Source organism: Selaginella moellendorffii, unplaced genomic scaffold, assembly GCF_000143415.4.
Source record: "Selaginella moellendorffii unplaced genomic scaffold, v1.0 SELMOscaffold_85, whole genome shotgun sequence".
Taxonomy (NCBI): Eukaryota; Viridiplantae; Streptophyta; class Lycopodiopsida; order Selaginellales; family Selaginellaceae; genus Selaginella; species Selaginella moellendorffii.
The window spans coordinates 394,996-410,452 of record NW_003314346.1 but is presented as its reverse complement, the minus strand read 5'-3'; the positions used below and the strand labels follow the sequence as shown (position 1 = coordinate 410,452).

The 15,457-nt window shown below is 53.7% G+C and overlaps 7 protein-coding genes across 8 annotated transcripts; 3 read left to right on the top strand and 4 right to left on the bottom strand.

Moving 5' to 3' along the window:
* Window positions 1-27: 27 nt before the first annotated feature.
* Window positions 28-2,142, top strand: LOC9663284 (transcription factor 25). The gene is made up of 4 exons (XM_024661788.1): window positions 28-189; window positions 245-735; window positions 795-1,697; window positions 1,755-2,142. The coding sequence occupies exons 1-4, from the start codon at window positions 49-51 to the stop codon at window positions 1,972-1,974; spliced, it is 1,755 nt and encodes a 584-aa protein (XP_024517556.1). The 5' UTR covers window positions 28-48; the 3' UTR covers window positions 1,975-2,142.
* A 72-nt stretch (window positions 2,143-2,214) lies between these two features.
* Window positions 2,215-4,050, top strand: LOC112341525. The gene is made up of 2 exons (XM_024661771.1): window positions 2,215-3,219; window positions 3,281-4,050. Exons 1-2 carry the CDS (start codon window positions 2,215-2,217, stop codon window positions 3,695-3,697), a joined length of 1,422 nt encoding a protein of 473 aa, XP_024517539.1. The 3' UTR covers window positions 3,698-4,050.
* A 3,636-nt stretch (window positions 4,051-7,686) lies between these two features.
* LOC9663283 lies at window positions 7,687-8,428 on the bottom strand. The gene is made up of 2 exons (XM_002987850.2): window positions 8,162-8,428; window positions 7,687-8,111 (listed from the first exon to the last, which is right to left on the bottom strand). The coding sequence occupies exons 1-2, from the start codon at window positions 8,408-8,410 to the stop codon at window positions 7,809-7,811; spliced, it is 552 nt and encodes a 183-aa protein (XP_002987896.2). The 5' UTR covers window positions 8,411-8,428; the 3' UTR covers window positions 7,687-7,808.
* Window positions 8,429-8,472: 44 nt separating this feature from the next.
* LOC9651966 (phytochrome A-associated F-box protein) lies at window positions 8,473-9,701 on the top strand. Its single transcript, XM_002987899.2, has one exon. The coding sequence runs from the start codon at window positions 8,527-8,529 to the stop codon at window positions 9,376-9,378; it is 852 nt and encodes a 283-aa protein (XP_002987945.1). The 5' UTR covers window positions 8,473-8,526; the 3' UTR covers window positions 9,379-9,701.
* LOC9651965 (uncharacterized TPR repeat-containing protein At1g05150) lies at window positions 9,474-12,122 on the bottom strand. Its single transcript, XM_024661770.1, has one exon. It carries the CDS (start codon window positions 12,120-12,122, stop codon window positions 9,474-9,476), a length of 2,649 nt encoding a protein of 882 aa, XP_024517538.1.
* A 474-nt stretch (window positions 12,123-12,596) lies between these two features.
* LOC9651964 (protein PHOTOSYSTEM I ASSEMBLY 2, chloroplastic) lies at window positions 12,597-13,398 on the bottom strand. The gene is made up of 3 exons (XM_002987848.2): window positions 13,050-13,398; window positions 12,875-12,967; window positions 12,597-12,812 (listed from the first exon to the last, which is right to left on the bottom strand). Exons 1-3 carry the CDS (start codon window positions 13,300-13,302, stop codon window positions 12,682-12,684), a joined length of 477 nt encoding a protein of 158 aa, XP_002987894.1. The 5' UTR covers window positions 13,303-13,398; the 3' UTR covers window positions 12,597-12,681.
* LOC112341538 (clumping factor A-like) lies at window positions 13,353-15,452 on the bottom strand. 2 transcript variants are annotated; one of them, XM_024661814.1, is made up of 6 exons: window positions 14,934-15,452; window positions 14,758-14,884; window positions 14,427-14,700; window positions 14,053-14,377; window positions 13,922-14,000; window positions 13,353-13,867 (listed from the first exon to the last, which is right to left on the bottom strand). In XM_024661814.1, the coding sequence occupies exons 1-6, from the start codon at window positions 15,116-15,118 to the stop codon at window positions 13,421-13,423; spliced, it is 1,437 nt and encodes a 478-aa protein (XP_024517582.1). In that variant the 5' UTR covers window positions 15,119-15,452; the 3' UTR covers window positions 13,353-13,420. The 2 variants fall into 2 exon arrangements, with proteins under 2 accessions (XP_024517582.1, XP_024517583.1); XM_024661815.1 differs by having other exon boundaries at window positions 13,353-13,861; window positions 14,934-15,451.
* Between the last annotated feature and the right edge of the window lie 5 nt (window positions 15,453-15,457).

Here is a 15,457-nt window from a genome sequence, read left to right as displayed (position 1 = left end):
TGCTCCATTGCGGCCAAATGAATTTAGGGCAAGTGGAGCTTGGCAGCCATGTCGGCCCGGATGCTGAGGCGGGCGCTGCGCGAGCGGGAGAGCCAAATCGACGAAGACGAGGAGCAAGATGACGCCGCTACCGCCGGCACCACCAAGGAATCAGCTGGGCCGAGCATTTTCAGCCTTCTCGCAGCTCAGGTATGGTTTCTCTCTTCCTTGCTCCTAGGTTTTAGAATTCACAGAGGAACTATAGGACGGTGAGAACGAGGAGGAAGAAGAGGTGGAACAACAGGAAGAAGCAGAAGAAGCGCCTGCGATCTCCAAGCCAGATGCCAATCTAGGAGAGAAGAACAAGAGCAAGAACAAGACGAAGAAGAAGAAGAAGAACAAGAGCAAGAAGAATGACGCATCGAGTAAACTAGAGACTGACAAGGAAGAGGGGAGCGATGAGATCTTGTCCAAGCTCTTGCAGAATGTTTCAGTCCAGCAGCAGGAGATGGATAGACGAGCGGCCGTCATCTCGGTGGATGCCAAGGACTTACGGCCCAAAGAAGAACTCAGGCTCATCTTCGGCTCCAAGGCGATCCACTCGGTGGAAAAGAGTGCTCGCCAGCGGCAGGGAAGACTCTCGGCTCCGCGTAGCGGCAGGAAATGCTTGGTTGTGCCGATGGGGAATTGGCCGAGATGGGACGGAGGTGTGTCGATGGAGCTTGTTCACACCAAGGACGGTGTCATGACTTTCAGGTACTACGCTAGAACTAGCTATGGATTCTCTTTACGTGACGCTGTTTCTTGCTTTCCAGGTACGTGTACTCGGCAGACTACTTGGAAGTCCAGAAGGCATTCGAGGCATGCGTCTCCTCCCACGATCCCAACAAGATTGCGTCGCTGCTCCTGGCTCATCCTTACCATGCGGACTCGCTGCTCGCCTTGGCCGACGTTTACAAACACATTGGCGAGCACCAGCAAGCGGCCACCTTGCTGGAGAGGTGCCTCTACGCACTGGAATGCGCGTGGAGTCCCTTGTTTGATCCGCTGGCTGGAAAGTCCCGGCTCGACTACTCGTGCAAGGAGAACCGGCCACTCTTCTCGGCTCTCTTCAGCTACATGCAGCACCTGGGAAGGCGAGGCTGCCACCGAACAGCCATGGAGTTTTGCAAGGTGCTGCTGTCACTCGATCTAGACGATCCAACTGGTGCCAGGTTCTGCATCGACTACTACGCTTTGAGAGCGGGGCAGTACTCGTGGCTGGAGGCTTTCGTGGAGAGTTTCTACGACGACCAGTCGGTGGCTCTCCTTCCAAACTTTTCCTTCTCGCTGGCAGTTGCGCGCTACTATCTCGAGCAGAAGGAAGAGGCAGCTCCAAATCCAATCAGTGAAACAGTCCCGTCCTCGGATCTCTTGCAGCAGGCTCTGATGCTTCATCCTTCGGTGCTGAGCAAGATCGTCGCGCGAGCTCCGATTAAGGAGGATGCAGCGTGGAGCAAAGTGCTCAAGCACCGGCACTTTGCAAGGGCGACTTCCGGGGGGCCGAGCCTGGAGCACTTGATCAACATCTACATCGAGAGGAATTATCTCATCTGGAGAGTCCCGGAACTCCAGGCCTGGCTGAAAGACGCTGCAGTGGCCGTGTGTGAAGCGAGGGGTGGAGAGTCTGCGACCTGGGCTTGCGCTCGAGCGGAAGCATTCCAAGCTGACCACAACGAGTATGTGACCAACTTTATAACTTGTTTGGCTCACTGCTGATCTTTACTTGTTTTCAGGTATCAGCATCTTTCAGTATCGGAGTTCTCTGATAGAACACCCACGCTGCCTCCGGATGAAGAAGCGGGGGCTGCAGGAGGAGGACCAAATGTGGAGGTTCCTTTGGACGTTCCTTTGGTAGACCGGAACGCGTTTGCTGTTTTCGTGGAGTCCGTCTTCCCATGGATGAACTATGGGGGCGGAGCTAATGCGGGTGCCGCTGAAGAAGACAGTGATTAAACAAGAAATCTCGTGGGCAAAAAAAAACGAAAGAACAAGAAATCCAATGAAAGTAACATCACAAAGATTATGAGCCAGAGCAGAATCTTTTACTCTGTTTTCCATGGTTCACAACCTTGCCATGGATGAATTATAAGAAGATAGTGATTAAGCATGAATACTTTTTGATCTCCGGATGCCAGCTCACTAACCACGTGGCAAGCATATAAACTACAGCCAAGGCTAGGGTTTCTTTACTCGATGGCTAGCAGCATCAAGGAGCGGCGGAGGTGCTTGGACGATCTCCCGGATGTGTTGCTGGTGCGGATCATGTCGCGACTCCTCTCCTCGCGTCACCTGCATTGCTGTGGCCTGGTAAGCAAGAAGTGGAGGGATTTGGCGACGCGGGTCACTCACTTCCGCCTGGATTCGTCAAGTCCTGCCGCCGAGGAAGGACTCGTCCGCTGGTTCCATCCAGATCATGGCAACAATCTCCGCTACCTGGACATCGCACGCTTCCCCTGCTACCGCAAGAATGCGAGCTCCACTCGCTGGCTACAGGTGCTCGGGAAAACGCTCCACTCGCTACGCCTCCGCCGCCCACCAAAGCAAAAGTTTGAAGACTTTTGGTCCAGCGTCTCGGAGTGTCACGAGCTGCGCTGCCTCCACGTCTACGCAAGCATTGGCACCGCGCTGCCGCCAACTATGGCTCTCCACAATCTGCTCTACTGCGTCATCTTCGTCACAGTCGTGGATGTCTGTGCCGTCCAGCAGCTCCTCGAGCAGTGTCCCTCGCTCATCTTCTTCTGCCTGGGGAGTATGGCAGTGCCGGAGGAATCACACGTAGAGCTTCTCAAGAGCAGCAGCCTCGACTGTTTGGAGATTCGAAGTCGCTGTGGCGGCGCTGCCACCATTGCCATTGACATGCCCAATCTCCGGTGGCTCACTGTCAGCTCAGGGCCGTGCGTGGAGCTGCGGCCCTCGACATGCAACATCGAGGGGGTGCAGTTGCATGGACGTGTTCGCCACCAGGGACTGTGTCACTCATTGAACAAGTTAAAGTCGATCACGCTCAGCAACTCCTTCCGGAGCCCCGCCAATGTGCTGGAGCGTGTGTTGCCATTGGTGCCAAGCTTGGGTGGCGTCAAGGAGTTGAGCTTGCTTGTGGGGGATCACGACTTCCAGCTTCGCTCCTTTAAGCTCGCAGCCTTTCTAGAGCTCTTCCATGGACTCGAGGTCTTGAGAATTGCTCGTACAAGCATCAAGGTAAGTTGATTCGTGTTTAACTCACTTTCACTGATTCGCTTATGTTTTTCTTTCTTTGCAGGCGCTGAGCCTGGACAAGTGGAGCAGCAGACAATCGCCCTTGATGGTGTTCATCGAGGCAGCATTCAGGAGCGAGAGTGGTGGCATCTGGGAGAGCGACGACATAGATTTTCTGTGGGAACTCATGAGGAGCAGCGAGTGCGTGAGGCTGCTCGATTTGAGAGGCTTCGTTTACAGATATGAGCCTCCTGACTTCCGGCCACAAGTTCCTGCCGCTTTTGAGGTGCTCTCGCAAGCTTTTCCTGGTCGTATCAAGGTACATCCGTTGCTCTTTGATGTGCCTGCGCAGTGTCGGATGCTGTGGCGCACCCAGGAGGCTAGATTCAAGTCGGAGCCTCCATACACAGCAATCCAGCACTGGTGCAAACACATGCATTCTATGGAAACATCCGCATTTGAAGGCTGTGCTTGGCAGTGACAACAAAACTTAAGAACTTTCAACCTGAGAACAACAGGAGAATTTTTAGGATCGCAGGATGCCTGAGTGGAAGGCTTGCTGGTATTGTCTCACGATTGCTCCAAGAACTTTGTATGTCATGACGCTGCCATCGTCCTTGTCACGCATTCTGGGCTGGCCTCCAAAGAGATGAAAGATAAGACACATCGGTGAAGAACGCGTTCCTGACTTAGACTCGACGTCGGGAACTGTATTCTTGATTATCTTTTTTGCCTACAAACGTACTTTGTGAGTGAACCAGTGGCTCATTCACAAGTATAAAAAGATTCAGGCCACAAGCAAGGATCAATACAAAGATTTTTAGTTTCGCTTAATACCACTTTATTAAAAAGAAAAACAAGAAATCTTATCACAAGCTCTCACACTAGCACTAGTAGTACGTAACACGTACTTTGTCAATGAACCGGTGGCTCACTCACAAGTATAAAAAGATTCAGGCCAGAATCAAGGATCAATACAAGGAATTTTAGTTTCGCTTAATACCACTTTATTAAAAAGAAAAACAAGAAATCTTATCACAAGCTCTCACGCTAGCACTAGTAGTACGTAACACGTACTTTGTGAATGAACCAGTGGCTCACTCGCAAGTATAAAAAGGTTCAGGTCACAATCAAGGATCAATACAAGGATTTTTAGTTTCGCTTAATACCAAAAAGAAAAACAAGAAATCGCTAGCACTAGTAGTACGTCCTTGTGAATGAACCAGTGGCTCATTCACAAGTATAAGAATATTCGGGCCACAATCAACGATGAAATACAAGGATTTTTAATATCGCTTAATACCAAGGAAAACAAGAAATCTTATCACAAGTAGTACGTAACACGTACTTTATAGTGGCTCATTCACAAGTATAAAAAGATTCTGGACAATCAAGGATGAAATACAAGGATTTTTAGTATCGCTTAATACCACTTTATTAAAAGAAAAACAATAAATCTTATCACAAATCTCTCACGCTAGCACTAGTAGTACGTAACACGTACTTTGTGAATGAACCAGTGGCTCATTCACAAGTATAAAGAGATTCTTGCCAGATTTTTAGTATCACTTAATACCACTTTATTAAAAGAAAAAAGAACAAGAAACCTTATTGTTATTAAAAGAAAACAAGAAAACTAGATTATGATGAGCGTAACCTTTTTGATCTTTTTTATCTCACGCTCTGGCTCATTCACAAGTATAAAAAAATCTGGCCACGGCCATTCATCCCTCTTGTTTCTCTCTGTTGCGTTGCGATCGATCGAGCACAATGGCTCTCAAGATGCTCGCATTCTCCCTGCGTTGTGCTCGTGCTGCTGCTACCAAGCGGATCGTCTTCGCTGGCTCTCATGCAACAATCGCTCCCCACAATCACGTTGGCGCTCCACCCTCTTCGATGCTTCTTGATCGCCATCGCCGATTCCTGTCCACGAAGAGCAAAGGCTCTGGGATCTTCGACTTCTTGCTGGATCCGGACAACGAAGGTACCAAAATCTTGGCTTTCCTGCTGTTTGTTTTGTAGAGGACGGGGGGGGTGAAGAAGAAGAGCGCGATCAGGCAGCCCCTCCAGCCCCTCCTGTCGACGATCCAAAGGCCAGAGTGGGTGACAACTTCTCGATGGAGGAGCAGATGGAGGAGCAGGATGAGGAAATCGGCGATGAGGAAATCGCCCAGGAATCCACCGGCACCAAGGAGGAGGAAGAAGACACCGATTCGAAGGAGCACGATCAGAAGCCGGCTGGAAGCGAGGAAGAGGTGAATAAACCGACTCATCGTGAGTGATGAACGGGAGAAAGGCTCGATCTTTCTTTTGTAACACGATCGCAGCGAAGCAATGCACTTTTTTGTTCTTACAATTGCCAGCGTGTCTGCCAACGTGGCTGCCACGGAGCGGCTTCTGGCTGTATGGCGACCCGCGGAATCCCGCGCTCCACGCCCACGTCCTGCGTAGCACTCTACCTCGCCAACATGATTCCAGAGAAAATATCCATAAGCTAGGTACTTGTTTCTCAAGCACGTCGTGTCTCTTGATCTCTCAGGCCCAGAGCGGTTCACGGAGCTTCTCGCGCTTCTTCCCAGGTGCCCCACTCAAATCCACATAGACTTTGTTTCGTTAGACCTTAATCTTCAAGGTATTTTCTTTGTTTCTCTAAACTTGAAACGAATGATCACCAGGTGCTAGTAGAGAGGACTTTATTTTGGATTTCTGAATTTAATATTAATACAATACTTTAAATCTCGTGATATTGTAAGTCACCTCCAAATACTCTACTTGTCCAAACTTTTGCCCGTGAGGACACGTGTCTGCCACGTGTGCGACACACAGCCTAGGGTTTCTTCACTCGATGGCTAGCAGCATCAAGGAGCAGCGGCGGCGTTTGGACGACCTCCCGGATGAGTTGCTGGTGCGGATTTTGGCGCGACTCCTCTCCTCGCGTCACTTGCATTGCTGTGCCCTGGTAAGCAAGAGGTGGAAGGATTTGGCGAGGCGGGTCACTCACTTCCGCCTGGATTCGTCAAGCCCTGCGGCCGAGGAGGGACTCGTCCGCTGGTTCCATCCAGATCAGGGTAGCAACCTCCGCTTCTTGGAAATCAAGCGCTTCCCACGCGTCTGAAAGAATGTGTGCTCCACTCGCTGGGGGAAAACTGTCCACTCGCTTAGCATCTGGGGCACAGCAAGGCTAAAGTTTGAAGACTTTTGGTCCAGCGTCTCGGCGTGCCAGGAGCTGCGCTGCCTCCACATCTATGCCGATGTTGGCACCACCATGACTCCACCGCCGCTGCTCAATCTCCTCTTCTGCGACATCAGGAGGACAAGCTTCACTGTTTCTGCCATGCAGCAGCTCCACCTCCCTCGTCTACTTTTGGCTGGGAACGCTCGTGATGGACGCGCCCGGTACTTCTCCTCTCACCAGCCACAGCCGCGATTGCCTGGAGATAGACGACTGCGGTGGTGGCGGTGGTGCCAACGTTCATTGACATGCCCAACCTCCGCTGGCTCTTCATCAGCTCCGTCTCCATGCCGTGCGTGGAGCTGCGGCCGTCTACCTGGAACGTTGAGTGGGTGTGGTTGCATGGACGTGTGCGATACTGTGGTTTGAGCCACTCGTCGAACAAGCTAAGGTCAATCACGCTCGGGAACTCCTTCCGGAACTCCGCCAACGTGATGGAGCGTGTCTTGCCATTGCTGCCGATCTTGGGTGGCGTCAAGGATCTGAGCGTGCTTGTGGGGGATCATGACTTCCAGCCTCGCTCCTTCAACCTCGCTGGAGCTCTTCCAGGGACTCGAGGTCGTGAGAATCGCTCGGTCTAGCATCAAGGTATGCATATACTTTCTAGCAGATTGATAGTCGTCCTTGACGATGATTGATCTGGTATCTATAGGCACTGAGCCTGGACGAGTGGAGCAACAGGAAAGCGCCCTTGGTTGTGCACATTGAGACGGCGTACAGGAGTGAGATAGGCGGCTCCTGGGAGGCCGACGACGTCGAGTTTGTGTGGGAGCTCCTGAGCAGCAGCGATTGCGTGAGGCTGCTCGATCTGACAGGCTTCGTCTACTCGAATGAGCCTCCCGATTTCCAGGCGCAGGTCCCTGCCGCGTTTGAGGAGCTCTCGCAAGCTTTCCCTGGCCGTGTCAAGCTGCATCCGTTGCTCTTTGATCTGCATCCAAAGTGTGGGATGCTGACGCGCGCCTTTGCAACTAGAGTGAAGGCCGAGGCCCCCTACACAGCGATCCAGCACTGGTGCAAACGCATGCACTCGATGGAAACGCCCGCGATCGAGAGCTGCGCCTGGCAGTAAGTTCCAAAGCTTGCGAGCTTGGTGTGTAACTTAGCCTATTTTATTCGAGAAACCGTGTTTGTTCGCGCTGGATACTGTGCCATGCTACCAAGGGACAGTCCAAGCGAGGATTAAATGCGAACTACGAGAGGGGCTACGGCCGGGGTATCGAGAAGGTATAATCATCGGGTGCTGTGAATCTTTTGGCTGTTAACTGTTATCAATCAATCTCTAGAGAGACACCAAAATGTACAGTGCCCAGGATTGACAAATCCGGGTTGTGGAAGAATTTGCCATGGTCGCTCGCGTTTGCTAGCATCTGAGGCAATTGCAAGTGACTGGAACGAAGGAGCAGTGGCCGAAGGAGAGGCCGGGAGCGAAGCAATCGATCCGGTAGCAGCAGGCGGTGTAGTAGCAGTAGCGCCGGGTGTTGTCGCTACAGCACTTACAGGGCGCGCATTCTCGAAACAATCCTAGCTTCCTCCTAGCCGGCGTCACAAATCTGGTCGAGTTGTGGCTTACAGGCTCGTGGGACTGCAATGTGGTGAGGTCCGGCGCTGGATCTTCCCACGAAGAAGGTATAGCCAATCGCCTACCACTTTCATCCGAGTGATCCTGCAATGCTAGAGAGATTGATTGGGGTGCTCGTCAAACCGAGAACTTACCACCACTTCCGGAAGCGAGATGGATTGTGGAAGAGCGATGGAGAGGAGGAGTAGCGATTGGAAGACGATCATCGCAGTGATATCCATGGTGGAGGCCGAGATTGGAGATGGAACAAAAAAAAGTATAAAAGAAGAAGAGAAAGAGGAGGAAGAGGAGGAGATAGCTATGGCCGATCCTTCAACTGTCAATAGCATAGCGTTTCCAGCTGGCATTTGCTGCTGGGTGGAAGAATGGACAAGGTGAGGCATGTGGGCATTCAAGACAAGTTTTTGGACGTAATCGCACAGCCACTCGTTAGCGACTTACGTACTTTCCACGATTAGGGTTTATACGCTAGGCTAGGAGGTCTCGCGCTCGCGGAGCTATGGCGGCGGCATCGGGCAGCGGCGATGGAGGAGGAGGCGCCGCCGTGCTGCTGAGCCGCTTGTCCGAGGATCTCCTGGTCAACATTTTCTCGCGGATGGAGGAGGATCCGCGGCATTTGGCGGTGCTGGCGTGCGTGTGCCGGCGATTTGGGTACGTGATTCGGAGCTTTTGCTGGCGGAATCAGTGCATGAGGGCGCTGCCCACCATCGTGCCCGAGGTGCTAGAGCACGGCCAGGCCCGCCAGGATCACCAGGACCAGCTGGGAGAGCCAGCCGGGGGATGGGCGACTCTGTTTAGGATCTTGGTTTGCTGCCCGGGCCTCGACAGCGCTGGGGTGCTGCTAGATAGCTGGGATTTTGGGCTGGAAAGAGAGCTCGCTGGGGGTGGCGATGACGATCACACCAGGAATGGTGACGAGCATCGATCGAAGAAGCGGATCAAGCTTGTTGGAGCTGGGCCTCACGTAGCTTCCGGATCCCCCACATTCTCGAGAGAGCTGGGAAACAAGCTGCTGGCCAGCCGGTTCCGGACGGACAGCCTCTACCTCTGCGACTGGCCGGGGTGTGTCCATTCGGAGGAGCGACGGAAGTACAAGCTCTTTCGTGGGATCTTCAAGGACTTCAAGGCGTCACAGGTGTGTCGGAACTTGCGAGATCTCAAGGCCAAGAAGACTGGCGAGAGCTGTGCGTTTTGCTTGGCGCCATCAATGTGGGATATGGTGACGAGCTTCTGCTTGAGACGATCGCTCGAGTATCACGACGATGGCGAGCCTGTGGTCCGAGCTTATGTCTGCGAGAATGGACACGTCTGTGGTGCCTGGACGGACCAGCCAGCGTCTTACGTCCTGTGAGATCTTCCAGGCGCGCGGCCAGAGCGGAAGGGCAGTGCATATAAACGTTCTTCTATAGATGGTGATCCTTGACAATAGTCTTTCTTCAAAGAGATCTACGCGAACTTCGGCACTTTAGAGCCGAAGAGCAGCAGCTTCTCCTTGATGGCGTCGGCCTCGCTTCCATACTCCTTGAAGCAGAAGTACTCTTCGTGGAGCATGTCCGGGGGAACTTTGCCTTCGCTGTAACACACGGAACACAGGTTGAAGTTGGCGCTTACCTCTCGGAAGCGGGGGCCAACGATCTCGTAGCTGCAAACCGAACAGTTGATCCCGTTGTGCCGGCTCCGGTCTCGACTCTCGAGCCTCACCAGCGTCTCGAGGATGTTGCTGAAAGACAAGTCGGACGACTCCTCGAACATGTCCAGGAACTCGGGGAAGGAGAGGGTGGTGTTGTCATCCTCGCCTCGAACCTCCCAGAGCTGGTCGTCCGTGGGACGTGCATGGAGCGGCATGTAGACGGACTTGAGCTTCTTGAAGTAGGCCTTGGCGTCGGCTCGGCTTATCTCGGCTCCCAGCTTCTTGGAGGACGTCCGGCTCCTCCACACCAGCGAGTCGAACGCCACGCGCTTCCGCCGCTCCAGTGCTCCGGAACAGATCGGTGCCAGGACCGCCAGGAACATCCCCGGGTCGACTCTGCCGGATCCTTTCTTGTCGAGGATGGCGAGCGCTCGCTCGTTGAGGCTCTTGATGGTGCCTTGGAAGGTCTGCGGCGAGAGGAAGGGGAGGAGCTTGTTGCGGACGAGTTTCTCGACGTCGGCCTTGCGCATGGATCTGTAGGACGAGGTGGTGCTCTGCTGCGATAGCGGGAGCTTGGGATCGTCCAGGATCTCCTGGGTGAGCAGCGAGACGTTGCAGCGGTTGAAGCGGGTGTGCCTCTGGAAGGCTCTCATCTCCAGCGCGCAGCGCATGAGCAGGCTTGGCGTGGTCTTGGCGCTGCTCCTCAGGAACCTCGAGTGATCCACGAGAGGGATGGCGGACTGCTGGAGTGGAGCGCACTGGATGACGGGGCTGTGATCTTGCTGCTGCTGGAGCTTGTCACCACCACCACCATCACTGCTGTGGATCAAGATGTTGAGCTCGCCGGGGTTCCTCTGCAAGTAGCGCAGGTGTTTCATCTCGTCGAAGATCTCCACCCGGTTGGTCAGCTTGAAAGCCTGCTTCATGGACTCCACCGCGTGTTCTACGTCCGCCATCCCGAGCAGCGACACGGCCTTGTTGAGATGCGCTTGCCAGTGCGTGGGATCCAACGCGATGACGCTCGAGTAGGCCTCCGCCGCCAGCGAGAAGCTACCACTGTCGCGCAGGCATCCGCCCAAGTTGTAGAGCGCGTCGGTGTGGCTGGGCTGGAGCTGGATGGCGGCATGGAACTCGGCTACGGCCTTGTCCGAGTCGCCGGCGGCATGCAGCACGGACCCGAGGTCGCAGTGCGCGTCGGCGTAGTCGGGCTTGATGGAGATGGCCTCGCGGAGTGCCTTCTCCGCCGCGCGGTACTCCCCGACGCCCAGCAGTGCGCTGCCCAGGAGCTTGAGCGCGCGGTAGTGTGCCGGGCTGAGGATGGCGGCCTCGCGGTAGTGCTCGCAAGCGCCCAGGAGCATCCCTTGCCCCTCGAGCGCGATGCCCAAGTTGACGTGGATCTGTGGCAGCAGCGCGCACCACAGCGGGCCATTGCTGTGCGCGGCCTCGAGCGCGAGGGAGTAGGATTCCACCGCGTCGTGGAAGCGCGCGGTGGAGCACAGGCTGTTGCCCGAGCGGAAGTAGGGGCGGACGTCGGTGGGGCGGAGCTCGATGGCGCGCTTGAATCGGGCCAGCGCCTCGTCGAAGAAGGCGTGATCGAAGAGCGTCCGGCCCATGGCCATGTGTGCGTCGAAGGCCTCGTCCTGGGTCCTCGAGCAGTCGGCACGCTCGCACAGCTCTGCTAGGCAGCGCTGGAACGAGGAGAGATCGGTGGCGGTGAGAAGTGCGGACTTCCTGGCGTCGGATAATCGGCGGGGGCCGATCTTGGCCTCGGCTCGCCGGACCAGCGTGTCGAGATCTTCCACGATGTGCCAGGTATCCGCGTAGACGATGCCGTTGTTGGGCGATGCTGTCCAGGATGGCGGCCATGGCCCGGCCATGGCCTTCTTGCTCTTGCTCCATGGATCCGACGATGCGTTGGAGGCTTTCCTTCTCGGGGGCGTCACCGATGGAGATCGATGTGGTAGCAAGCATGGCGATGATCGTGCTGGATGATCTTCTTGCTGCTCTCCTTCGCTGGAGTCGTCGTGATCGTCATCGTGATCGCCAGCGTCGACGCTGATCGTTGCTGCGACTGGATTTGGAGGTGGTGGCGGAGGAGGATCGTCCACCTCGCCGTCGCCATCTTCGATGTTGTGCTGCTCTTCGTCGTCCAGCGTGAGGCCGAGAGCTTCGAAGTCGCGGTCGATGTCCCCGGCGCCATCGTTGTAAGTCCGGAGGAGTCCGTCCTGGCGGAGGCCCTTGTCCCCCGCGATGAACTCTCCATAGCTGCGGAACACCTCGTTGAGGATGGCGTTGATCTGTGCGTCCGTGAACTTGACGCGAGGATTCACGCCCATCACCAGCGCCGCCATCTCCTGCCGGTTGAGGTAGCCGTCACCATTGGCGTCGAAGAGCTTGAAGATCTTCTCCACCTTGTGGAGGCGCGAGTCGGGATCGAATGGGTTGTGCCCGACCATCCCAGGCATCCTTGCTCCTCCTCCTCCTCTTCCTCCTACAACAATGCAATGCAATGCTACTACCTCTCTCGATCTGTAAGATCACTTCCTCCTGAGATCTAGTGGTGCTCTTGGTGTTCTTCCTTCCAAACTTCTCCACCTTTGGTAACATAATATCATACCTGGTGGACGCAGTAACTTTGTAGTGGAAAAATTTGGTTGATTCATGTGAATTCGCAGGTGAGATGGCAGCAGCAGGGGAGGAAAGTGTGTGTGCCTGTCACAAAGCTGATGAGTGTCAGCCATGGTGTTGAATTTAATTCATTCCATAGCCATGTATGGAGTGAATGAGTGAGCAGCCACTTTCTCTCTCTCCCTCCACTTTGCAATGAAAACCAAAGCTGGAGTTTTGGATTGGAAAGAATGTCAAGTAAGCAAAGAGCAAAGCTACCTAAACGACAATGACAATGGCAGCTTTCCTTGCTTAGACTTTACACTTTTCCATGCTTCTTTCCAGTGAATTGCTGGTTTTCTTTCTCTTTTTCTTTCGATCTGAGCTTGGATTACACTCTAGCAGAGCCTATAAGTATTACATGTCTGGCAGCAGTCGGCCGTTCACCATCTGATCCAGGAGCTTTTTGGACTCGGGCCTGCGGAGCAAGCCCTTTGTGTTGCCAAGTCCGGTGCCTAAGCAGATGGAGCAAACCAGCTTTCCACGTCCTGCTCGAAACCAGGTAGAAAAGCAAAACTTTCAGAGATTGTGGGAATCCAAGAACTTATACCGTAGCAATTGGGACACTCGGTGAACTCGTACACGTCCTTGGCTCGCTTCCTGCTGAGAGCTTTCCACTTTCCAGTCCCTCCACACATATCACCTGTGGCACCGCGAATCCAATCCAGTCACAAAGAAGAATGCGTGGCTGGAACAACACTAGCAGGGCAGGACTATCAACTTACATGGCACTGCTCCCGAGCCATTGCAATTCCGGCATACTGATGGTGGTGCCTCTACTGCCGCTCTTGCTCTCCGGGACCCAAGCACTAGCATTGCGGAGATGGCGCTCACCACCGCCACTCTTCGGCTCTTACCAGCACTTGATTCTTCCGCAGTGCTTGCATCGTCTTGCCTTGATGCTGCTCGACACAATTGCGAGGAGCGTCTCCGGCAGCAACACGCGGGTGCTGAAACACCCAATCCTGCTGCGTCCATGCCTGGCCGACTCAGCTTAGAAGATATTTCCTACTATAGGATATCAAACCTTTCACCCTTATAGTGTGTATTCACAAGAGAAATACTAGCTTTCTTTCTCATCCGCAAAAGTCTTAGCCTAGCTAGAACTGAAGAGCTGCTTCTCTATCACCTGTCTTCGCTGGATTGAGATCCTGAGTTGTGCCTTGGCAGCTCGCAATGCGCGAAATATCTCATCCACTCGCTCCTCCTCGCTGTTGAAAACTTTGTCTCGTAGGCTGATGCTCGAGAGCTTGCTTGTCGCCGGGTTTTCGCTCGCTGTAGTGGAGCTCGTTGTCTCCGGTTGCATTGCAACCAGACCAGGTTCGTTGCCAGTGTCTCCTGGATTCACTTGTTCTTGAGCTTCCGTGCCTTTGTCTTGGCTCGCTTGGAGCGAGGTTGCCTCGTCTTCTGCTGCAACCTTTGACGTTGTTTCGTTCTCGATTATGTTGGCCACGCCCAGGTACTTGGAAAAGCTTACATAAGAGACACCGGGGCTAGTAGAATCGTGATCGTCTTCGCCTTGTGCATGGTTACAAGCCTGAAACTTGAAGCATCGAGATCATGGTTATAAAACATCCAGGAAATAACAACAGCAGACCTGTGGAGACTGATCAACGTTTTCTGTGTCTTCCTTTTCGAGCATGTCAGCAACATGGCGCATCCATTCGTTTCCAGTCCTGTGCTTCGAAACATCAGTTTCTCAGCAAAGTTCGCCATGGATATATTTACCTTGGCGTGCTCAACGAGCGGAGAGACCTTCCAATCTTCCCCGGGAGTTCCAGTTGTCCCAAGTGTAGCTGGCTCGGCAACGAGATACTAAATCCATCGCTATCACTGTCAAACTCAGTGTCACCTTGAGCAGCCGCGGTTGACAAGCTCCGCTGCTTGACATCAGTCTCGTTGTCCGTAGCCCAGTCCGAGTCCGAGTGTATGTTGTGATGAGTCTCTAACGTCTTCGGCGAACTTGGCTCCACTGCCGATGAAAATTCCTCCACAGTGCCTTCCTCTCCTCCTCTTTGTTCTCCTTCTTCTTCTTCTTCGTCGTCGTCGTTCCCTTGTATCGCCACAGTTAACCACGAGAATGTCTACAAACTTTACCGTACCTTCGCATGCAGCTGGCGGTCTATCTTCTGTGGAGAACTTAGCACCATCGCCATTCAGCACACCACTCGTATCTTCTAACTCCAAGTACGAGTCCGAGTACTTGCCGTCGTCATCATCCGCTGCTCTGCTAAACGACTCAAGCTCGGAGTCAGTGCTTGTCCCGCCACTTGCACTCGAGGAATCGAGCATTTTCTCCAGCGATTCCTGCAATGCCGCCTCGGCATGCTTCCGCTTCTCAATCTCTAGTTCCAGGCTGCGCTCTAGTTGTGAGACCTGCACTGCCGCACACTTTAGATTTGAGCAGTGCTTTGGTAATAGCTACTAGCTTACCTTGTTTTCGAGCTCTTCTATCCTCAGCTTGGCTGATTTTGCTGTCGAGCGCTCCGCCAAAAGCCGAGCTCTCAGGAACTCAATGGTCATAGTAGAAACATCGTCGCTCCTGGAGGGGCTCGACTTCCTGCAGCTCACCTTAGGAATGTACGGCATATGTATATGGATAGACTAACCTGCGAGATGGCGAGGGATCCAAGCTGACGCTACGCTGCATTTCACCTGAAAGTCGGGACTCGGTGGCCTTGCGCTTGTCCGATCTAGAAACATCGTTGCTCGAGCTCGTCCTTCTGTAAGTGGATCGATAGATATTTCCAATGGGAGTGAGCCGACTCGGTGCAGCCGGCTCTATTTCTATCATCCTTTCGAAGCGCTCAAGCAGCACGTAGACTCATATCTCCAAAACCGAAGATCACTTGCCTGGAAAAGAAAGGAGTTGGAAAACTTTGAGCGTCCGAGAGTTGAGCATGCAGAAAAGAAAGGACACTGCCGCTGCGGAAGCAACGCACTAGTCGCAGGAAGACCTTACGTCGCCATCACTGACAATCCTCGGCTCAAAAGAGCGCTCGCCACCAACTTGAGCTGACAAGAGTTTTATCAAAGTGGTTTTGTCGTCTTTTCTTTTCCTTTGCCCCAGAGAAGAAAAAAGTGGCAAAGAGGACGAGCGCAAGCCAGAGATCTTTGAGTGAGCAGCTAGCAT